This window comes from Lethenteron reissneri, chromosome 57 (genome assembly GCF_015708825.2).
Source record: "Lethenteron reissneri isolate LAM-NWPU_2019-01 chromosome 57, ASM1570882v1, whole genome shotgun sequence".
NCBI classification, from domain to species: Eukaryota; Metazoa; Chordata; class Hyperoartia; order Petromyzontiformes; family Petromyzontidae; genus Lethenteron; species Lethenteron reissneri.
In genome coordinates this window covers 4585023-4606546 of record NC_083835.1, presented here as the reverse complement: position 1 = coordinate 4606546, position 21524 = coordinate 4585023, and the positions used below count along the sequence as shown (strand labels likewise).

The 21524-nt window shown below is 45.9% G+C and overlaps 2 protein-coding genes across 2 annotated transcripts in view; one reads left to right on the top strand and one right to left on the bottom strand.

The window, feature by feature from the left end:
* Nucleotides 1-21524, bottom strand: part of PSMD1 (proteasome 26S subunit, non-ATPase 1) — a 156103-nt gene that overhangs the window by 90521 nt on the left and 44058 nt on the right. The window contains exon 15 of the mRNA XM_061575041.1: nt 317-431. Coding sequence (XP_061431025.1) covers nt 317-431 — 115 coding nt within the window. The remainder of the gene's footprint in view (nt 1-316; nt 432-21524) is intronic.
* Nucleotides 5831-12761, top strand: HTR2A (5-hydroxytryptamine receptor 2A). Its single transcript, XM_061575262.1, has 5 exons — nt 5831-6179; nt 8544-8744; nt 9930-10136; nt 10242-10629; nt 12464-12761. Exons 1-5 carry the CDS (start codon nt 5831-5833, stop codon nt 12759-12761), a joined length of 1443 nt encoding a protein of 480 aa, XP_061431246.1.

The following is a 21524-nucleotide window of genomic DNA, read 5'->3' as shown; positions in this document are numbered from 1 at the left end:
GCGATGACGACAAAGTAAATGCTCAGATGTATTTGGGCCCATAGAACAATTTAGACAAAACGAGACCGAGGACACAAGCTTAAACAACACAAATGAGTCACCAGGAGACAAAAAAAATAAAACGAAATGCGAAATAGTAAATCAAATCGTCGCTCCCCAAAAAAAAAAAAAATCGAACGCGACGATAAATCGTCACATTCTTTTTTCTGCCACGTGTACACACACACAAAAATGGCAAGTAAACAACACTTGACCAAACGTGCGTGCGGGGAAGAAGGAATGCGTTTGGGTGAAATCTCTCAGGGGCACAGGGTACCTTATTCCCAGTCCCCGCGCAGCAAATTCCAAGGGCGAGCGCGGCGCCATAGCGCACGTGGGGGTTGTAACTCTCCGACAGCAGGGACACCACGCTCGGGCACTGCTCCGGGGTCCTGCACGCAAACACACGCAGGCACGCACACGCGCAGACAATTGCAGCATGCTCACGAAAAAACAGTTTCTGCGCCGGGTCGTCACGACTGCCGCGGACGGCGGATTACACTGAGGTTTCTCTCGAGGCGGTTGTACGATTCGGAGTCTCGGCGAAGACATTCGTCGGCCCGAGTTCCTGCCTTCGCGATCGCGCCTCCGATGCTTGCCGGTAAAAGTGCACGTGTACGCGTTTGGGAGGGGTTTCAGGTGGCTCATGGCATGGGGGGGGGGGGGGGGGAGTTAAACGCCGTGTTGAGAGCACCCTGCCGGCACGGCTGAGATCTTGGGTTCGAATCCAGGTTTCAGCCACCCCTGATGAAACCGGGTACTCAAGTGTAGCAAGTTCATGACAAAAGCCCCCACTGAATGCGCTAAATAGAATAAACAATCACGTTACATTTGGACTTTGACCGTAGCAGGGTTTTTGCAGGTCTGAGATTAAAAATGCGATTGCTGCGATCATAATGGGAGCAATATATCTCTACAGCAGGGGCAGTGAGAAAATGTCAGTAAAACACCTCTTAACAAGCACCCCTGTGAACGACTAATCGCTTAACGACAGACCTTCACAGAGCTCAATGTGTTCGCTGACCGACGATTCCCCTGTTAACGACGGGCTGTTGTAGGTACAGTAAATAGTAAGAAATGCACTGATTATGTTTCTTTTAATATTATGTGTTTATAATGTTGTTAGTATCTTTACGTATTAATATCCATTGTTTTAATATTATAAATCAAGTTTTTTCCAGTGAAAAAGGATAACCTTCAATGCTATGGGAACGAATTAAGCCTTTAACGTGTATTTCCTATACTCGCTTAACGACCGGATCACTTAACGACCGGTTTTGTGGAACCAATTTGCCGTCGTGAAGAGGGCATTTATCTACTGCAAGTGCCTCACGCGTGGATAACAAAGCACCGTTGAAGTGGATGTCACGCAGAAGTGGTTCTGCGTTGTAATCTTCAAGAGGCCATTCCCGAACTCAGGGGTTGTACACACGGCGCCGCATTTTGCCGAGAGCTCGGCGTGGAAGCGTCGCCTTTGGTCGCACGGCGCACCGATTCGATAAACACTATTTTATATACATAGTAGGGTAATCAACCGAAACAGTTTCAAGAAATAAATATTGGCACACTTGCAGTGAAGCTTACGAGAAAGAATGTCTGCGGTGGGGTAAAGTGTGAGTATGCACACCTAAGAAAAAAACAGCCTCTTGGGATGTGAGGTGCTGGGTGTGCGCGATGACCAAGTATGGGGAATTACTTTCCAAGTACTCTGGAGTTTTTTTTTATTAAAATGTATCCCTTAAAAAACCCCAGCTAATATCATGTAGTTACACAACTATTCATAATAAACATTTTTGGGTTAGATCACGTTATTATTTATAAATGTGTCGTAACCCTCCACCACCCGACACGGCCAATCAGCAAAAAAGTGTCACGTTGACAAAAGAAAAATAGTTCACTACTTTAGCCCACCGGTGTGTTGAAGCGTGAATCCACAACATTTACAATTTTTGAGTACGACGTTTCGCTGGTAATTACATCCAGCATCATCTTCGGGGAATTCGCCAGTCCCACAACTCGTTTGCTTGTCCTGGGATGTGTGCTACAAGTGTGAGATTTAATAAGTATAACCCGTAAAAACAAAGTTTTTCACTATAAATCCTTTATATGCGTGGCGGCTAGAGTCCTCTCGTCCTCTGGCTTGAGATGGCTGCCACCTATGGGTCAGATGATTGTCTGCCAGTATTAAGCAATTGGTAATTAAATATTTAATTTGTTTTCCCTAAACAGTGTAAAATTTTTGAAAAAATTTTCACGAACATTAATTGTCTCGCACAACGAGTCTGTGTGCAAAATGTCAGCTCGATTGGATCACGGGAAGTGGGTTAAAAAACGACCGAAAGATTTGCACGGTCGTAAGCAAGCAAGCGAACTTAATATAAAGGATTTAAAAATACAGATAATTAAAGGGACGCCTGGATGTCGGTTTATTTCACTACTGACGCTTCAAATGTTGCGTCGCGCATCCCTTTGGACGCAGGCGTAACTGATCGCACCGCCTCGCAAGTCCACCGATTGTCACAACCCGGGGTCGTGATGAATGCCAGCGGCCCTCCAGTGGCAGTACGAACCTACTTTATACGATGTACGCATCGCGAATATGACTCTCACGCGCGCGATTCGATGAATGTATCGCGACGATGGGTAAAATAATGCATCGTTGCATCCCTGGCAAAAAAGAGACACCAGCTTATTGCTTCACTTCTTCCTTTAAAGTAATGTCCGAGTGACTCTGTATGTGGAAGAGATTAGAGTATCCAGAGAAAGCTTGTGCATACACAAGGGGTGAAGACACATACTTCGCACCGAGGTCAAACCTCCTTGCGTACTGCCTTCTATAATAGTGCCATTATGCAGTACAGCATGCCTCAATCTTGTAGGTGTCTCACACTGAACTATACTAATTTTTTATTTTACCAGGTAAGGCCACCCCCTGAGCTGTACCTCTTTTTCAGAAGCGACCCGGCCACAACTGATACCCCAACGAAGTGGCTTATCACGTGGAAATTTATACTGTAAATGCATGTTGATTCTAAATATGGAGGTAAAAACCGGAGGCCCCGGAGAAAAATCCACACGACCATGGAGAGAGAGACATGCAAACTCCAAACACACAGGCGTCAGGGCCGGGATCGAACCCACAACCTCCTGTATACCAGGCGAGGTAGTTAACATCTCGCCACCGTCACACAAGTAACGACTCAGTCATCGCATACTCCACCACCAAGTCGCTCTCTAACAAGCGTGTGCAGCGTCTTTACTGGCGAATCCTAGCTTATTAACCTTTTCCAATTCTGATGATGTAAGTGTACGTCATCAGTTTTCTTCTGATGTGCCGTGTATGTCATCGGAACGGAAGAGGAAAAAACACTAAAATAAAAACTTAATCAGTACGTCTTCAGGTCAGAAGACGTAGCGTGGCTCCCACAAGGCCATGCGGGAGGGCGTGTGGCAGTTTGGTGCCAGCTATCAGAGCTGCAGTCGTGTCGCTATGGTTCTCCGTGGTAAGCACAACATCATTAAAAACGACAGTGCTACTACGCCTCGCCAAATAAAATCATCGCCAAGCCGCTTGCGCGTTCCGAGATTCAGCGTTCAACTGGACACCACCCGCACACCCGGCAACGTGCAGATGTCTCAGGACAGGAAAGGGTTAAGCCCAAGGTATTAAAGCGAACAATAGATATTGAGAACACCGTGAACTTTTAACCATTACTCCCTTAAACGATTGAAAAAACACCGTGACAAAAGCCATTCAGTGTGCTCGGCTGCTCCTTTACATTATCCTCCGTCGTTACAAGAACAATTTCCGCTAACCAGATTCTAAAACGTGCATAGCGTTCCCACGTGAAGCGTGCCGTTGCCCCTTTTTTTTCTTAACAGGTGCATTTTAAGAAGGCTTAAGCGTATTTGTCCTTTCAATTAAAAAAGGTCCCCTCTGCATTTAATTACAGATTAAGCGGATTTTTAAAAGGGATCCGCTACCCTCTTTTTTTTTTGGTACAGCACCAATCCCAAAAGTAATTTGGATAATAATTAATCTCGGAGACGCTTTAAGCGCACACGCGCATCAATATCGCCGCTCAAAGCGTTCAAGTCATTTCCCAGCAACCGGCAGGTGAAAATGAACGATTAAAAAAACGACAATAATCTATAGATGTGTAAAATTGTACCCAGGTTTACATCGAGGCAAGTCAAGAGCGAAATATACGCCGCTCGTTAAAACACACAGAGAAGCAGTAAAGTAGATTGGACACAGAAGTCTACAAAATTCCACGGCCGGCCACAATTCCACATTCCGCATTCACCAAACTTTCGCATACACACGCAGACCAGGTGAACGTGATGTTTACGCGAGTTAGGATGGACAATAAACGCATCGGTTGACAACCCCCTCACCCCTCCACCTCCCCCGACGATTTAATTGTTTTTACGAGCATCGTTCGATTGAAGAATCGGTAATTATTCACACCTGTCTGTACCGTTTGTATTGTCCGTCTAGTATGGTCCGTTTGCTTGTTCTATGAACCAAAATGTACGCTGTGCGCAACAATCCTTTCATCAATAACTGCTGGATGAGGGCCTCCAACAAATTCCATTGCTGTACTGTACTTCAATGCTCTCATACCTATGCCCCCCCCTGCCTCTTCACTGCCCGGCACAGACGAGCTTGCACTTCACTTCTTTACTCCCACATTCTATGCAGCCCGTCTCCACAGACCCTGACCAATCGGCATCACGAAGGACGGTGAAATAGCTCCCATGACCCGGCGCAGCGTGGATTGACCCCTACACACAGTGCTCAGTTGTGGAGTATAATCGACGTGGCGAATCGACTTGGGGCCGAAGACGCTTTTCTTCACTGCACTAGAAGCTGAACCATGAAGTGGGCGTTAGCGGTTCATTCATCTCGTTCTCCTTTCAGGATTCTGCAGCGACGCTCTGGCCTTCGAAACGCGATCGCCGATGACGTTCGACAGGCGGCGTCAGCAGCACGGGGGACCGCTCGCGACCGCAGATTACTCCGTCCGATTCTGCCGTCTGTGTAAAGGATAACCTCCCCTCCTCGGCCCCCGCCCACGGTGGCAGTCAATAACTCCCACTTCAGGCTAATTCGGTGCTCCCAGGCACCCTTGCAACTGGATACAATAACGCGCACTTGAGGAAGACCAACGTCAGAAAGCGTCCGCGTGAAATAAAATGGCAGCGCTCCTTGTAAACAACAACCCTCTCGTCAATTAAGCAGCGCTCAGGATCGTTCCGTCTCAGATGAGTCCCCTCTCCTCCCTCGCGCACAACGTACGTGGTTTCTTTTGTCATCTCACCAATGCTACGAGATGATGTTTTTCTCCTCTGCCCACCAAAACCCTTTTCTCCACGTAAAATAAAAACACATTCCCTTTTTGGCAGCTACTCTACCATTTATTAATCGCACGGAGAACAGCTTTTTGAGAGACCGCTGAGCGCAAATGCTTATACTAATTAAAATGCGCTGCGTGATGATGAAAAAACAAACTTACCCAATGAGAATAAAAAATAAAAAAATAACATCAGTGGAAACGTAAGGTTTCCAAAAACCTAGTCTCGGCAACGCGGCAACGCACTGCATTGACGGCCAAATTCTTCAAACTGCGAGCGCGATTCGAGACCCCCCCCCCCCCGTCAAAATAGAGCCACGGGGGCACCGTCGCCCGCTCGTCAAATGGCACGCTGGCGCAGCGATTCGGACAGGCGCGCTTGCTTCCCCGCGCAGCGTAAATAAAATCGGCGGCGCGGACGGCGGCCGGCAGTCATGCAGGCGAGCGGCGAGCCGGAGGCGCTGGTAAACGTGTCCGCCGATAGGCAGCGGCCGGCGGGCTGGCTGGACACGACGGCCGGGGAGACCGCATCCGTCGTCAACGGCAGCGGGGGCAACATCTCCGTGGATCTGCGCAAGGGCGCCGGCCACCTGAACCTGCCCGTGCTGCTGCTCTTCGTGGTGGTGTTCCTGACCATTGCCGGGAATGTTTTGGTCATCCTCGCCGTGTCGCTTGAGAAGAAGCTTCAGACGGCCACCAACTACTTTCTCATGTCGCTCGCCGTAGCCGACATGCTGGTGGGCATCCTAGTCATGCCCATCTCGCTGCTCAACATCCTATACGGTGAGGCTGTCACCGCCGCTTACGCCCCCCCGCCGCCCCCCTGCTTACACACACCTCAGCAAATGCGGCATCCCTTTTGAGGATTGTGTGTATAGTAACCAAGGCTGATGGCCACTATAGAAAGCTCTATGTTGGAAGATGACAATTACATTATATCACGATGATACATGAATTATCTCATCCGCCTTGACTGGCACGGCAAATTTGGCCAATTCTTTGACAATTTGGCCAATTTTCTTTTGGACAAGACCCAAATGACAAAAATACTTCATGCTAAATTTTGTTCATATTGGATTATCTCTGGGAATTGTCATGCCCTTCCCCCGATTACAGAGACAGAAAGACAAAGCTAATGCATCAACTCTGTCAACCAAAAGTTTGAAAGTGTAAAAGAGAGGCATTTATTTTTAAGACAGCCTCAAATAGAGTTGTTGTTTTTTTTTTGCAAAGATCCGTGGTTCTGCTAAAATGATGGTCTGGCACTTGTCACGCACCATGCAGCCATACATTTCTACGCGGGAGTCATGGCCAACGGCCTCATAACTGCAATAAGTAATGCGGCCGACACCTTAAAAGGGACGCTCTTAGCACGAGTGCTTTGCTCTGCCAAGAGGCACCGTCCGTTATTTATGCTTCCCAGTGTGTGCAGTAAATGAATCGGACAGGCAAATTTCCTCACACACACACACACACGCGCGCACGCTCACAGACGCGTGCGCGCACGCTCGCAAACGCGTGCGCGCAAAGTACACAAATTCCCGCAGGCACGAAACTACCGCCTCTCGCGTCTTTCCAAGTCAACCTCGTGGCGTGCACAGTAATTCATTTTCCTAACTGCTGCTCGTGGCTCTCATTTATTTATTGTTTAAAATCCTTTCAAACATGGCATTTCTGTTAGGTTACAAGCAGCAGGTTTGCGATGGGAGTCCTGTTTGGTTTCAGGAGAAATGTAATTTATTGCGGGCAGTTAATTTAGGGCAACACGGGATGTCTTTTCTTCGCAGTGCCCCACTACAAAACTAATCCGTGCAATAATGTCACAAGAACACAGGACTGATTTTCAAACGAAGAGAATGAGGCCACGGGACCGGTGCAAATTATTTAAAGAGCACAGCGACATTTGCAATTTCCAAGGACAAATGTGCGCGTGCTTCCAACTAGCAAAGCCTTAATGCGCCCCAACCAAGAATGAGTGACTCGAAAATTAATTAAAATTAGGGTATCTTTGTGGATAGAGCGGCTGGTAACGTTGTTAGGTGTCGTGCAACGGGCAAAATGGGTTGGTCTGCGGTTACGATACCAGGCAGTCATCGCAGCTTTGGAGAGATCACCCCATTATAATATCTGTCACTCTCCTGTGCCCCAGCAAACAGGCACCATCCATTAATTAGGCAAAGCCATCTGTGTACTAGTTTAATCAAACATGGCCCACAATGGATCTTCCGGGCGTTACCGATGTACACCGCGAGCGTTCGTGCGCTCCGTGTTCAAAATCGTGCCATTAGCGCGTAATCAATTAAAGCGTGCCGCCGACATTTAATGAAGCGTCTTAGACCCCTCGACCTCTTCAGCAGTCAAAAAAAATAAAAATTATCCGCCGCCTAAGGCTGATGGAAATGCGTGCGCGCAATGGATGCGTGTAAAATAACTGCCAATTCGTCTCGGCTGTGGTTTGCCGACACAAGGTAGACTGAACAGCGGTCCACGTGAAGTTGCGGGGAGACGATGCCAGTAATTGTCATGCACAGCACCGTCGTCCACCCAGCAGTATGAATGGGCACACCACAGTCAGTCATTCGGCAGATCACGTATGGCGAGGTGAAGTAATTCTCACTCTTCCAAAATGTCTGGTCATTGCGGCCGAGCAGGTCAAATAATAGGTCCAATCTAGTGGAGGCCCTTCCTCCAGTAGAGAGAAGTTAATAACATGTCTATTGTCATTGGTCTCACCTGCATGCCATGTTTGCGTAAACATAAATGCAAGAATAACGATGACTTTCAAATAACAAAAGGAAAATATATCCTCGTGAAGATTGTAAAGAGCTACGGCACACCCAACCGTGCCAGCCCTAATTCACATCTTCTTAGGTTTTTTCGGTAAAGTCACGTAGGTAAAAAATGAAAATTAATAAAAGTAAAATAAAATAAAAATCACGACGTTTCGGAGGCAACACAAGCTTCCGTCTTCAGGTGGAACCGTCACAGCTACGACAGCTGTATCAAGTACTTGATATTTTATTTAACTTTTATTAATTTTAATGTTTTACCTACGTGACTTTACAGAAAAAACCTAAGAATATGAATCCTTGCAGTCACGAAAGCTTCAAATCTAGACCTAATTCACATCTATTCTTTTGCTCACAGGGTTCAAGTGGCCACTTCCACTGTCTCTGTGCCCCGTGTGGATTTACCTGGATGTGCTTTTCTCTACCGCGTCCATCATGCACCTGTGCGCAATCTCCCTGGACCGCTACATCGCCATCAAGAAGCCGATAGAGCACAGTCGATTCAACTCCCGGACCAAAGCCTTGCTTAAAATCCTCGCCGTCTGGGTGATATCCGTTGGTAAGTAGTCTTGTTATTCATGGCCCAAATCACTCGCATCCAAGCATCAGCGCTGAACTCAAATACAGCTTGTTCTCCGATGACACCGCATTTTCATAACGCGAATTTGATGCAACGCGATGAATGTACGAGGAAACACATTTTTTGACAAGGTGGGTGCGAATTGAACACAGCGCAATTGAGTGAACACCACTATGTCGGGCGAGTCGGACTAGGCAGTCGTACGGCTGCCTCGGCCTAGCATCGCCTTGTAGATGCTACACCCAGGCGCCTAATGTCTTTGTCCAGCCTGTGTTACGCATCTCACGGGTACCTCGCCTGGTGGACAGGAGGTCGTGGGTACAATCATTTGTGGCAGGTCGCTTCTGAAAAAGAGCTACATAGCTCAGTGGGCCTTACAGAGTAAAAGAAAAAAGGAAAAAATCAGATATTGGCCTGCCTCGTGTTATTTAAATATATTCCCGCGATAAAGTTAATTCACACACTCATTCATTACGGTATGAAAAAAATGCAGTGAGTTTAAGTAAGTTTGCACTACTGCTGATAAAATGACAAGGCTTGCATTGTCCCAGCGATTAATAGGACCTCTTGCATGAGCACAGCATCTCCTGATAAGTGACAAGAAGATTTGAAACATTTACATTTCCCAAGTGTTCTTCATACAATTAGGGAAAGGTATATTAAGTTAAACAACAGTGCTAATTCTAGATTTGAAGCTTTCGTGACTGCAAGGATTCATATTGTTAGGTTTTTTCGGTAAAGTCACGTAGGTAAAGCCTACGTGACTTTACCGAAAAAACCTAAGTGAACAGGTGCTAATTGTTTTCACCGCCCGAAGCATCTACTAGTTGTTTTGTTTTAAACAGTAGCTGGAGCAAGGAGCTAAGCCCCAACGGCGTTTCACGAAGGTTGGCATAGTTTGCTTGCTCAGACGCACTGCGATATGGTCAATCCTACGTGTGCTATACAGCGCTTCATCAATCCACTACTGGCTGAAAGCCTCCGTTCATTTCAGTTAGTCACGTTGATCATGGTGATCGATCAAATTCAACTCGGGTAGCGCAGTCCGCACTGCACTTCCACCACCGCTCGCTCCACTGCGCCCCTAGAATTGTTCACAAAAGTGTCGTTTTATATTATTGCACGCGGCCTTTAAGTGCCTCCCATTTTGCGCTCCCGCATCAGGCATTTCCATGCCGGTGCCAGTCCTGGGCCTGCAGGACCTCGCCTACGTGTACACGGACGGCAGCTGCCAAATGAACATCTCCGACTTCATCATCTACGGCTCTCTGAGCTCCTTCTTCCTGCCGCTCATCATCATGGTGGCGAGCTACGTGTCCACGACGCGCGTGCTCAGGCAACAGGCGTTGCTCTGCGAGGGCATGAACGGCTGCTCCAACTCCAGCAGCTACAACAGCAGCTACAGCAGCGGCGGAGGCAACAACAACCACGGCCGCGGCCGAGCGACCTCGCTCACGTCCGCGACACCGCCCGAAGCCGTCGGCCTCCCGGGCGGGGGGCCCTACGTCGCATTGTCGTCCCTCGACGGGGTCCCCGCTCCTCCCGACACCGCCCTCTTGCCGCACAGGGCGGGACGTGCTAAGAGCAAGAGCGTGACGCCTTCGCAGAAGCGGACGATGCAGGCGATAACCAATGAGCAGCGTGCTTCCAAGGTGCTCGGCATAGTCTTCCTGCTATTCGTCGGGATGTGGTGCCCGTTCTTCATCACAAACGTGCTGTCGGCCCTGTGCCCAGCGGACGCGTGCAACAGGCACGCCATGGCGGCGCTGCTCGACGTCTTCGTGTGGGTGGGGTACGTCTCGTCCGGAGTCAACCCGCTCGTCTACACGCTCTTCAACCGCACGTACAGGCAGGCCTTCGCAAGGTGCGTTTCCGCGATTGCGTGACGGCGACGTTCCCGCAAGTGCTTTTTTCTTCGCGCCCGCATGTTTCGAAAGGTCTTCTTCTTGCTAGTCGAAAGCATTCCACCAAGTCGATACCGCACCTCGGATTGGCACGGGTGGCTACGTACGGTGCCAAACAAGTTCAACGTACGTACCCCCCAACCTCGGCATTTAAATATTGCCATCAATAATTTACGAGTTGAAGATCCGATTTGCAAAGCGTAAGGTTTTTCGCGGTCTTGCTCCACAGCTGTCCGACACGTTTTTTCCCGTTTGTGGTTACCGCTCGCGACGCGTCGTTCAGCACGAACACAAAATCATGCTCAAGAAGAAACTCACGGGCACCCTCTGCACACCGGTGCAGAACGACTCGCGGCACTAACAGAAAACACATCGGGCGAGCTAAACGGCAATGAAAATTCACAACAGGTCCTGGCCGTTCGATCGGGAAGAAAAGTGCAATTTAAAAAATGTAACGTCCGTCAATGTTTGCGCCATGAGGGTAAACGTCTGCAGTGAGGGTGGAGTGATTGACCCCCCGAACCCCCGATTCAATGGAGTGTATTGTGGATTTCCTCGGAGTGTTGTGTGGCCTGAATGCATTTCACCTTAGCCAGATAATTGAAAACGGTGATCTAGCTGGGTTTTTTTTTTTAGGAGAGACTGACGTTGCACGCGATGGCACCTGGCGGAGAGGGTAAAAAATAAAATAGGTGAATATGCAGCGCTGCAGTTTGCTTGGTCACGCCACTGGCTGAGGCTACATCGTGTAATGTTTTTTTTTTTACTTCATTAATGCCACTGGCCACTTGCTGGGTCGTGAAATACAGAAATACACGGGTAGAAAATGAGCATTCCTGGTTGAAAGAGGAGTTCAAATCATTTAATGAAATCATAAACCAAATTGAAAACGATTAAAAGATTAAAAAATAACTGTTCCATTATTATTTAAATGACAACTCCCCCTTGCAATGTAAGCTTCACCACATATCTGGTGGTAATTGTCAGACAATTACAATAATTTATTTCTTTTTTCAGACACATTTTCAATCTCCCTAATCAAAACAATTGAACGAGCACATTTAAATATACAGCTTCCATTACATCGAAAGGACATGTTTAATAACACTCACATTATTTTCACCCCATGGACTCTTTCATTAGTCTGGGGTAATATCAGATTTTAAAATAACAGTGATAAAAGGCAACGCGTACATGGCTGGAGAATAAGGTGCCGTATAGCAGGCAGTATATATCAAGTAGGCTTGGAGTAGAAAATCCTCGCGGAGTTTATCCATGCTCCTCTCAAATGCATGGGATTTCCCCAGGCACTCCTTTCAAAGATACGTGGCCAGCATGGAAGAGTAGACCAAGGCCATCTCGAGCAGCCCCCACTCGTAGGAGACCCTTGCACGGGCAGCGGCGTGACCAAGCAAACTGCAGCGCTGCATATTCACCTCTTATTTTTAAATCCTTTATATTAAGTTCACTTGCTTGCGCGCTTAGGACCGTGCAAATCTTTCGGTCGTTTTTTAACCCACTTCCCGTGATCCAATCGAGCTGACATTTTCCACACAGACTCATTGTGCATGCAAATTAATGTTCGTGAAAAAAAAATTCAAAAATTTTACACTTTTTAGGAAAAAAATATTATATTTAATTACCGATTGCTTAATGCTGCTATGCAATCATCTGACCCATAGGTGGCAGCCATCTCAAGCCAGAGGACGAGAGGACTCTAGCCGCCAAGCATATAAAGGATTTATAGTGAAAAACTTTGTTTTTACGGGTTAATTTTTTTACCCTCTCCGCCAGGTACATCGCGTGCAACTTCAAGACGCCGCAGAATGCTGCGGCGGCGTCGCGCGGAATGAACCGCGAGCCGTCGCACAACGCGTCCATGCTGGCCTCGGCGCGCGACAGCCTCGTGCCGTCGTCGTCCACGCCGGGATTCAGCTCCTCGTACTCCTTCCAAAGCCTCATCGGCAACGCTCGCTCCCCCAACGGGCGCCAGCTTCCCGCCGGTCCAGAGCGAGGCGGAGACGCCGCCGCCGCCGCCATCACGCGAAGCGGCTCCGTCAGCGCAAGCGCCGTGGCGGACAGCCGCGTGTAACCATCGCCGCGCCAAACCCAGCTGCGGCTCTCGCAGCACGAGCCGGATCGTTGTAAGGATGCTGCGTTCTGCCGGCGTGGGCTACAGTGGCCAAGTCCAGGAGGTGCAGCCCCCCGTTGCCGGGATGTGCGAAACGTTACAACTCCGTCTGGTCCAGCCGTGTATAACGCCTAGGAGCTGCAACAGCTGTGCTGCTGCTGCTGCCACTGCTGCGATTCATATCGCAGACGTGGCGGACAATGCACATCTGCAGTCGAGCAAAGTGGAGCCTCGGTGCGGTGGCTCATGCGAAGATGGGAGCCAGTGATCCAGGCTGGGTGTGGATATGGAGCCGACATGCGTTGAAGGGTTAACGCCTCTCGCATCCGCGAAGATTTAACCGGGCGTCGCGATTCCTTCTCACATGCAAACAAAACAAAAGGAATTGTCCAAAGATCCCAAGCACAGCCTTGAAGCTTTCTTAGGGAAACAAAAAATTATGAGAAAGTTGAATGTGCTAAGAGCATTGAGACTAAAGTTGCGTGACCTAAAAAGGCAATAAAATAAAACCTCCACAGCATCAAAAAAGCTCTGTAGCCTCGCTATGGTTAAACCACAAATTGCAGTCAAAAGGGAATTGTAAAGCCACTGCATAGGTCTTCAGTTCTGATGTTATTACTCAACTTTTGATTTTCTTATAGAGCTGAACATCTCGAATGGCAGATGAGGGTGACAACTCTGTGGAAGCGCCAACGGACGATCTTGGCGACGTTCGCGACAACAATGTAGCCCGCTCACGCCTGTAAAAACGGGCTCCCGAAATTCCACGTGCGGTTTCAATTCGTATCAAACCGGGGGAATCTCACGGCTGTAACCAAGCGGTGAGACATTGCCGAAAACCCTGCAAACACGAGGCGTGCTCCAGGTTTGCCACAGAGTCCGGCAAAAACATGTTTGAATCAAGATGAGACATTGGCTCAAAGGCCTGAAACTCGAAATTCATCAATCCCCACCAGCCAGGCCACTAAGTAACAAGAGATGACAATCTGGCTCTGAGACGCCAGTAGAAATGTAAATTCTTCACCAATGCGCCTCCACACCCCCCCAGATTTTGAATACGACAGCGTCCTGTAGAGAACCCAGTGCCAGTCACAAACGATCAGGTCTGACAGGAAATTCTCCATCTCAAAAAGGCACGTTCATGAATAACAATAGTTGGCTTTTAAATTAAATCAATTATAAACCATAAAAATTGTTCTGACTCAATGGACTCTTACCTAGTTTTAAAGGCCAATGACAGATTAATTGGAAAATATCCTGAAGGTACTTTTTCCCCCGACAATATATTTTATTTATTTATGTTCATATTTTATGCAAATGACCTAAAAATAAAGGTGATTACAGTACCAATACAAGCTTTGAGCACGACTACTATTGTACTTTTAAGAATTTACGATTATACCAAAAATAATATAAATATTGACATGTTAACTCAATAAGTTTTTCCCCTTTTTTTCTGGCAACAAAAACAGCTGTGTTAAGTTGTTAAAACACCAAACTGAAACCTTTTACAAGGAATCATGTCTGCATAAACCACAATACTTGTGGTCAGAATGCAAACAAAAACACTCTGATAATATATGCATTGTCCTTGAAACCGATTGGTCCACACCAGAGACAGCTTTCTTTTGAGCCTTGTCTCAAAGGGTGTTAGACCAGAGGACGCCAAAAGGCGTACAGCTCAAAGACAACGCACCATCAGAGTAATGAGAGCTCGGGGTGAGAATCTACATCAGTACCAAAATATGAGAATACGTTTTTCCCCTTTTCCCAAAAGAAAGCTGTCTCTGGTGTGGACCAATCAGTTTCAAGGACAATGCATATATTACCAGAGTATGTTTTTTGTTTGCATTCTGACCACTACTAATATTGTGGTTAATGCAGACATGATTCCTTGTAAAAGGTGTTGTTTGCTGTTTTAACAACTTAACACCTGTTTTGTAGCCAGAAATAGGAGGAAAACCTATCATCATATTTTGGTACTGGCAAAGGAGGTCCCATGATATGTCCACTCAAGACATCACAACACCAATGATGCAACATAATTCCATCAACTTTTAAGCGTCGTATTTGCTTTTGATGAAACTTAAAACAATGTTTTATTAAGTGATTAACCACGTAACAAAGAGGTTTTAATACACCGAAAAATATAGATATACACTACCAATTTACGACACAAAGCAATGGCATGGTAAAAAAACCGCCCATTCCACTTTGTGTCCGCCGCCAAGTTTATGGTTTTAGCAAGGAGAGAAAATCTGTTTTACTGGTCTGTGAAATCGGTGGATAGCTTTTATAAGTATTTAAAAAATTCACAGCGTTGTAAGCGAAGGACGCTGTCATCTGCTGAACACAATTTCTGCCGCGAGACTCGATGCATCTTTGCTATTTTTATTCATCAACGATCCGTGAGCGATCACAATTCGAGTTGCAAGCATACGCGAGTGGGATTTTTTCTGCATTCAACAAACAAGCCTCCCCTGTAACTTGCCAGCAAAAAAAGGATGTTAAGAGCAAGGTCTAGGGTGCAATACGTGCACAAGCGCGTGGATATAATATCACTCGAGGAACATCTACAAATCAAACCGTCGGATAAAACTGACCGAAGGACATTGGGGTAATTTAACGCGCAAAAAATAAACTGCCATCGAAGGAAGCATTTTGTTGTTACGACCTGCTGGACAATACAAACGCAGGGGTTTGTTGATAAACAATGGCCTCAACGAAGAGACACCTGGGTTCCTACCAATAAAGCTTATGAGTTGAACTCCTGGCCAGAGTCAATATCATCATAATCATATTCGTTCCTCCAGGAATGGTAAAATGAGGTACCACTTGCTGAGTTGGCACTACTTTGGGTATGAGAATCAACACCAATTGTGCAATGGATCAACAACTGGTTCCTGTCACAGGAATATCTGTTGGGAGGCTCCAGGACTGCAAAGGAGAGACGAGAACAACTTGGTCGCTCGTTGGGATTAAAAAACGCTCGGATTAAAAAAATGATCAAGCGGGAAACAAACGTGTACATAAGGAAGACTAATTTAATATAGCCTTCGGCAAGACCAATGTATCTGCTTCAAACTCCACCGATGGATTTTATGTGCGTACGTTAATTTAGGCACTGAAGAACGATCCCAGGCATGTCTCTTGGGGCCGGTGGATTAGAATTAGATTCTTTACGGAGATGACCGGACTACGTTGAAGCCGAGACACCTGTATTCACTCTCTCTGCATACTTCACGCAATATTGACATGCAGTCTCTGCCAAAAAATGTTTCAAAGCTGGGGTGGTTCCATCTCACCACATGCTATGGGGCAATAATGTAAAACTGTGTTTGGAATGGGGCTCTGTTCAACACAGGTCTCCCCCCCCCTCTGCAATCAGGAGTGGAAAACCATTGGACTATGGGGTGGGGGCAGGGGTATACTCTTACTCTGTCCGCAAACTTTAAGCCACTTTGAAACAACCCGCAAATTCCACGTAACAGTTTGTGAAAGAGTCTGAAGCCGCACTGGTCGAGGATTGGAGGGAAATATTTTCACCGTGGCAACACCGTTTTAGAAATGTCAGCACGCGTGGTCACTCATGTCACTGCAAAGGCCTCGACATGCAAGCTACTTTTTTGCATTATTATTGGATAATGCTGCTGCTACTGTGTGTTAAGTGCACGGCCCAGGAATACAAGTTCGAAGTCCTGTTCGGACCCTCATTAAGGACACGGTTCCCTGCTCCTGACCGACACCGTCTGCCGCTTGCTGGAGTTCAACGACCGAACGCAACGTGTGTTTGCCCCGATACCAAGCGGCTTACAAAGTCGTACGACTGCTACAACGAGCAGCGTTGTGCCACTGACAAGAACACAAACGGGAGCAACAAAAAAACATTTTTGTACTTATTAATACCTTTCTTTATTGCTCAACACCAATTCGCATGCCTTTCGCTCAGAGTATTCTGATGAAGATGTTCTTGTGTTCCGCGCATTCTGCATCGTCAAGTACTGTACGATCACCGTTAAGGTATTTAAACTGGCTCGTTTAAATACACTGCCGTGACGCAATCAAACAGTGTCGTAATGATAAACACAACACACGTTCTGAGAGTGGAAGGGTCGTGTTAATGTATGACAATAAAAATTGAGCAAAAAAAGTATATGATTGAAATGCAGGCCGTTAATGGCTGTGTTATAATTGATGTGTTAAAGTCGGGCATATTTGCGGAATACACCACGCCGCCGTTGACCCTGGCCATTAACCGAGCAACCCAACGTTCCTACCAGCTCCCTCCGCAGGAATGTGTTATAGATCCATCACTGCAAGTACCTTAACCGCTCTAATCGGGTACAAGGGGAGAATATTTTCCACCTGGCACAGGGATGGAACTCAGGTCACCGAGTTTGCAGATGAATGCGCCAATCATTACTCCAAATGCAAAGTACTACTTTTTAAAAAATGTCAAGCGTGGAAATGCAGAAACATCTTTTAAAACGTCTTCTGACACGCAATGGGCTCTCCTCGCAAAATACGGGACATTTAAACGTAAATATACCACAATAAACCTGACCGTCGTTGGATGGATCAGCATTATTTAGGTTATCTGGCTGCTATAAATTTCCACGTGATAATCCACTTCTTTGAGCTATCAATTGTGGCCAGGTCGTTTCTTAAAAAAAGCCAATAACTTAGCAGGCTTTACCTGGTAAGATAAAAACGGTTTAGTTTTTGTTTGTTGTGATTTGCTTACATTTCCTATATTTTGCAAACCTATCGTGTTTTTATACTATTTGTTGTTGCAACGTTCTATCAAACTAACTGGATGACGAGTAACACGCAACAATATGCAGCGTCGTCTACGATGGTAGTTTCACGGTGATTTATGACGCCATAGGTTAACCGCCTATGTCACCCGTGCTTATCACAGCATTAATACCAGGCACTAAACCGAGACCGGAGATTTATCAATAAGATTAGCTTAGCTGAGCCATGTGTCCAAATACATCAAGGTCAGGCAGAAGCTAGCTTAGGTAATGATGCATCGATTAATCAATTAATATTGATTCTTAGGTGCATGAAACATCCATCAAAATGTGCCTGTAAAAATCGCTTATTTACAGCGTATATAAATTATGCTAATCATATAATAATAGCGTGGAGCGGTGGGGGCACAGTTGAGAATGCACTGCGCTATGAATTTGGCAACATAAGTTTGATACCCGACACAGGCAGTCGAACAAATGCAGTTGTAAGTTGCGGCACTACCTGAAGAGGGAAATGTTATAAACTGTACTGTTAAAACTATAAAAATATATATATTTGACCAAGGCCCACTGAGCTACATCGCTCTTTTTTAGAAGCAACCTGGCCAAAAATAAGTAAAATAAAAAATAAACTTTTTTAAAAACACGCTTTTATGAAATGTACCGTACTAGTCATGGAAGAACTCCACGATTCCAGGAAGTGGCCCCGAAACTTGCCATAACGTAAGGGACTGTGGTCAATTACAGCCAACGTCAGTTGACCGTGGACAATTAGACCCAAGCCGAAACATAACATATAAAAAATGTTTCAAAATATATATTTTTATGATACAATATAGTATTGTCATCAGTATGCCATAAGTATACCAAGTTTGCAGTCAATACCACATTGGGAAGTGGGTTAAAATTGAGTTACAAGATTTGAGGATACGACCAAACAACAGAGTGAGTTAATAGAAAGCGTGTAATGATTGCTCAACTAAGTGGCTTATCCTTTGGAAATGTCTATCAGCTAAATACTCTAAATGCATGTTTCTAAAAGTGGAGGAAAAAAACGGAGGATCCGAAGTAAAATCCACGCAAACTCCAAATACACATCAGGCGTCAGGGTCGTGATAGAATCCACAACCTCCTGTATACCAGGCGGGATAGTTAACATCTTGCCACTCTGCTAAGAATCATGAACCGTAAGAGCCCCAAACACAACCTCGATTAAATCCATCAAGACCTGTCTGTAGATGCCAGTGATGGCAAGAAGAGTTGGTGTCAGCTTACAAGTTAAAGCTTTCACTTCAGCTTCTTGGTTCTTTCGGTAAAGTCACGTAGAAGGGAAATAATACAATAATAAAAATAAAAAACATAATAAAATAAAATTCTCACGACGTTTCGGCCACAACGCAAGCAGCAACTTTGACTTCAGCATGAGAAATTGTTGAAAATCATCTCCTGCTTTTCATGTGCTGACATCTTTGCAGTGCGACTGTTTAGAATCTCCACTGAGCACAATTAAAACGAAATATAGATACACATTTAGCCATTCAGTCTTTTTCCATGTACCTGCATCGAAAAAGTGGAACCAGGGCCAGCATTCCATCGCAGTTGAAAAAGGAGTCTTGAAGCATCACTTCAGCATTAGCGTCCAGTATGCCGTACACACCAGTGTCAATTTCAAAATGTTTCCTGTGAAGGCCATCCTTCGAAAAATCATCAGACGGATGAAGATCTGAGGCTGTCAGATTTGGGCTGTATTGGTGGGACAGGGCAACAGAGAGTTCACCCAAACAGGGCAATGGCCTCTGATGTTGTTTTTCTAAGGCTCAATATGTGAGGTCTGGCATTGTTGTGTTTGGAGGATGACTGCAGACATCAGAATATTTACTTATACTGGAGGAATGCATGAGCTATAAAGCCCCAACAATACAGGTTTTCTTGCGTTAGATCGCGTAAATATAAATGTGTTGTTAAACCCGCCACCACCCGACACAGCCAATTTGTCAACAGAACAGGCCAATTCGTTACGAGGACAGCACACCGGTGCGCTGGAGAGTAAATCCACAAGATTTACACCCGTGTTCTGTACTCGTAACGAATTGGCACGGTCGCGAAAGCCGACATTAAACCAGCTATAAAGCTCTTTTTTCACAGATGTCCAACAGGGGCGGGGATAATAATGTTCCAACAACCAACAATACATCGAATACGTTTCTGTATGCTATTTTGCGACTCGTTGTCAGGAATTAACGTCCAAAAATGTCATCACATGCCGAGCGAGACACGGGAAACAACCCCCCCCCCCCCCCCAAAAAAAAATGGAAAAGTACATTCTGTACTCTTTGGTTCTTTCGGTAAAGTCACGTAAGTAAAAAAATAATAAAAGTAAAAAAAAAAATTATAAGGAAAAAAATAATCTTCTTGGTTCTTTCGGTAAAGTCACGTAGAAGGGAAATAATAAAATAATAAAAATAAAACATGATAAAATAATTCTCACGACGTTTCGGCCACAACGCAAGCAGCCGTCCTCAGGTGAAGAACAGGTCTATCGGAAAGACAGACCTGTTCTTCACCCGAGGACCCTTCTACGTGACTTTACCGAAAGAACCAAGAAGATGAATCCCTGCAGTCACGAAAGCTTTAAATCGAAAAGGAATAAAATAAATTAAATCACGACGTGCTCTCCCGCCCTCCCACCCCCCTGCGCCCCGCACTACCCCCCTCCCTCCGTATCTCCTCCGTGGCTTCCTGCCCCCCCCCTCTCTTATTTATATAGCGTCTTGTTTCACTGCAGCTCTCTTACCCATTCCAGCAGTTGCTTCTGGCTGTGGTGGTCCCACCTGATGACGAGCGCTTGTGTTGCGCCCGAAACGTCGTGATTTAATTTAATTTATTCTTTATTTGTATTTTTTTACTTTTATTATTTTTTACCTACGTGACTTTACCGAAAGAATCAAAGAGTATGGATCCTTGCAGTCACGAAAACTTCAAATCTAGAATTTAAAAAAGTACATTCCGGGCTCTTTAATGTCACGTTGAGCCAAACTGAGACACGCAATCAATGAGTGTGATGCTCGAAGTTAATTAGAGTGAGTTTTTACATCCTCCGAAAGGCTTTAATGAAGGAGCTGGCTACTTCAGCACTTAGTAATGTGAGATTTCAGAAAACCAAAGAGAATGCAACAAAACAAATTAGGCAGCTGCGATGAATGGCAATAATTTTCGCACGGCATGCAGCGTCAAGAGGACAGTGTCCATATTTAAGCTTAATGAGCAGCGGAAACATTATAGAGCCTACACCTTGCCAAAGATGGCACAACGGGCAGAGTGATACATTTAATTCCATCACGTCATTCGCACACACGCTCTTTGAAAAGGGGAAAAAAAAGGAAATGCAATGTTCGGTTGAATTACACTCTTCTGAAAAAGTCTTTAGATTATTATGACATCAGAAAGGTGTGCTTTAAGTTCACATAACAGAGCCCCGGGGTCCAAGAGAAAATCGGATAATATAAAAACAAAAGAATAATAAAAATAGACATGCCATTTTAGTTCTCATGCACGAGCGGACTAAAACCCTGAAGTGACTCAAGCATATTGACCCGGTAGGTATGCGAGTGTGTGCGTCTATGCGAGTGGCAAGTAGGGACAATAATAGTCTACATTTATATGGCGCATTTCATCCGCAGACCCCAATGCATTATGGTCCATACACTGCGCTATGGAGCCTGTTAAATTCTTGTCCGTGGCTAAGAACAGCAGCGAGGGTTACCAAACGTTTCCTGAGCCTCCCCCCTAGGCCATATCAGCCTCGCGCGAGTACCCGGTGCAGCTTGTAAACATCAATACCGGGAAGACAAAGGTGGTCCTGGTGTAGTGCCAGCCAAAAACACCCCCTTGTACTCGGCCTGAAAAGCCACTCGCTAAACAGCTTCCTCCCAACAGGCCATAAGGTTACATGTAGTACATTTATCTT

Bases quoted from the DNA above. Each gene is read 5' to 3' on its own strand.
- HTR2A (XM_061575262.1), top strand. From the start codon at position 5,831: ATGCAGGCGAGCGGCGAGCCGGAGGCGCTGGTAAACGTGTCCGCCGAT. The intron at 6,180-8,543 runs GTGAGGCTGTCA...TTTTGCTCACAG, and splicing joins GCTGCTCAACATCCTATACG to GGTTCAAGTGGCCACTTCCA. The intron at 10,137-10,241 runs GCTCCAACTCCA...CACCGCCCGAAG, and splicing joins CTGCGAGGGCATGAACGGCT to CCGTCGGCCTCCCGGGCGGG.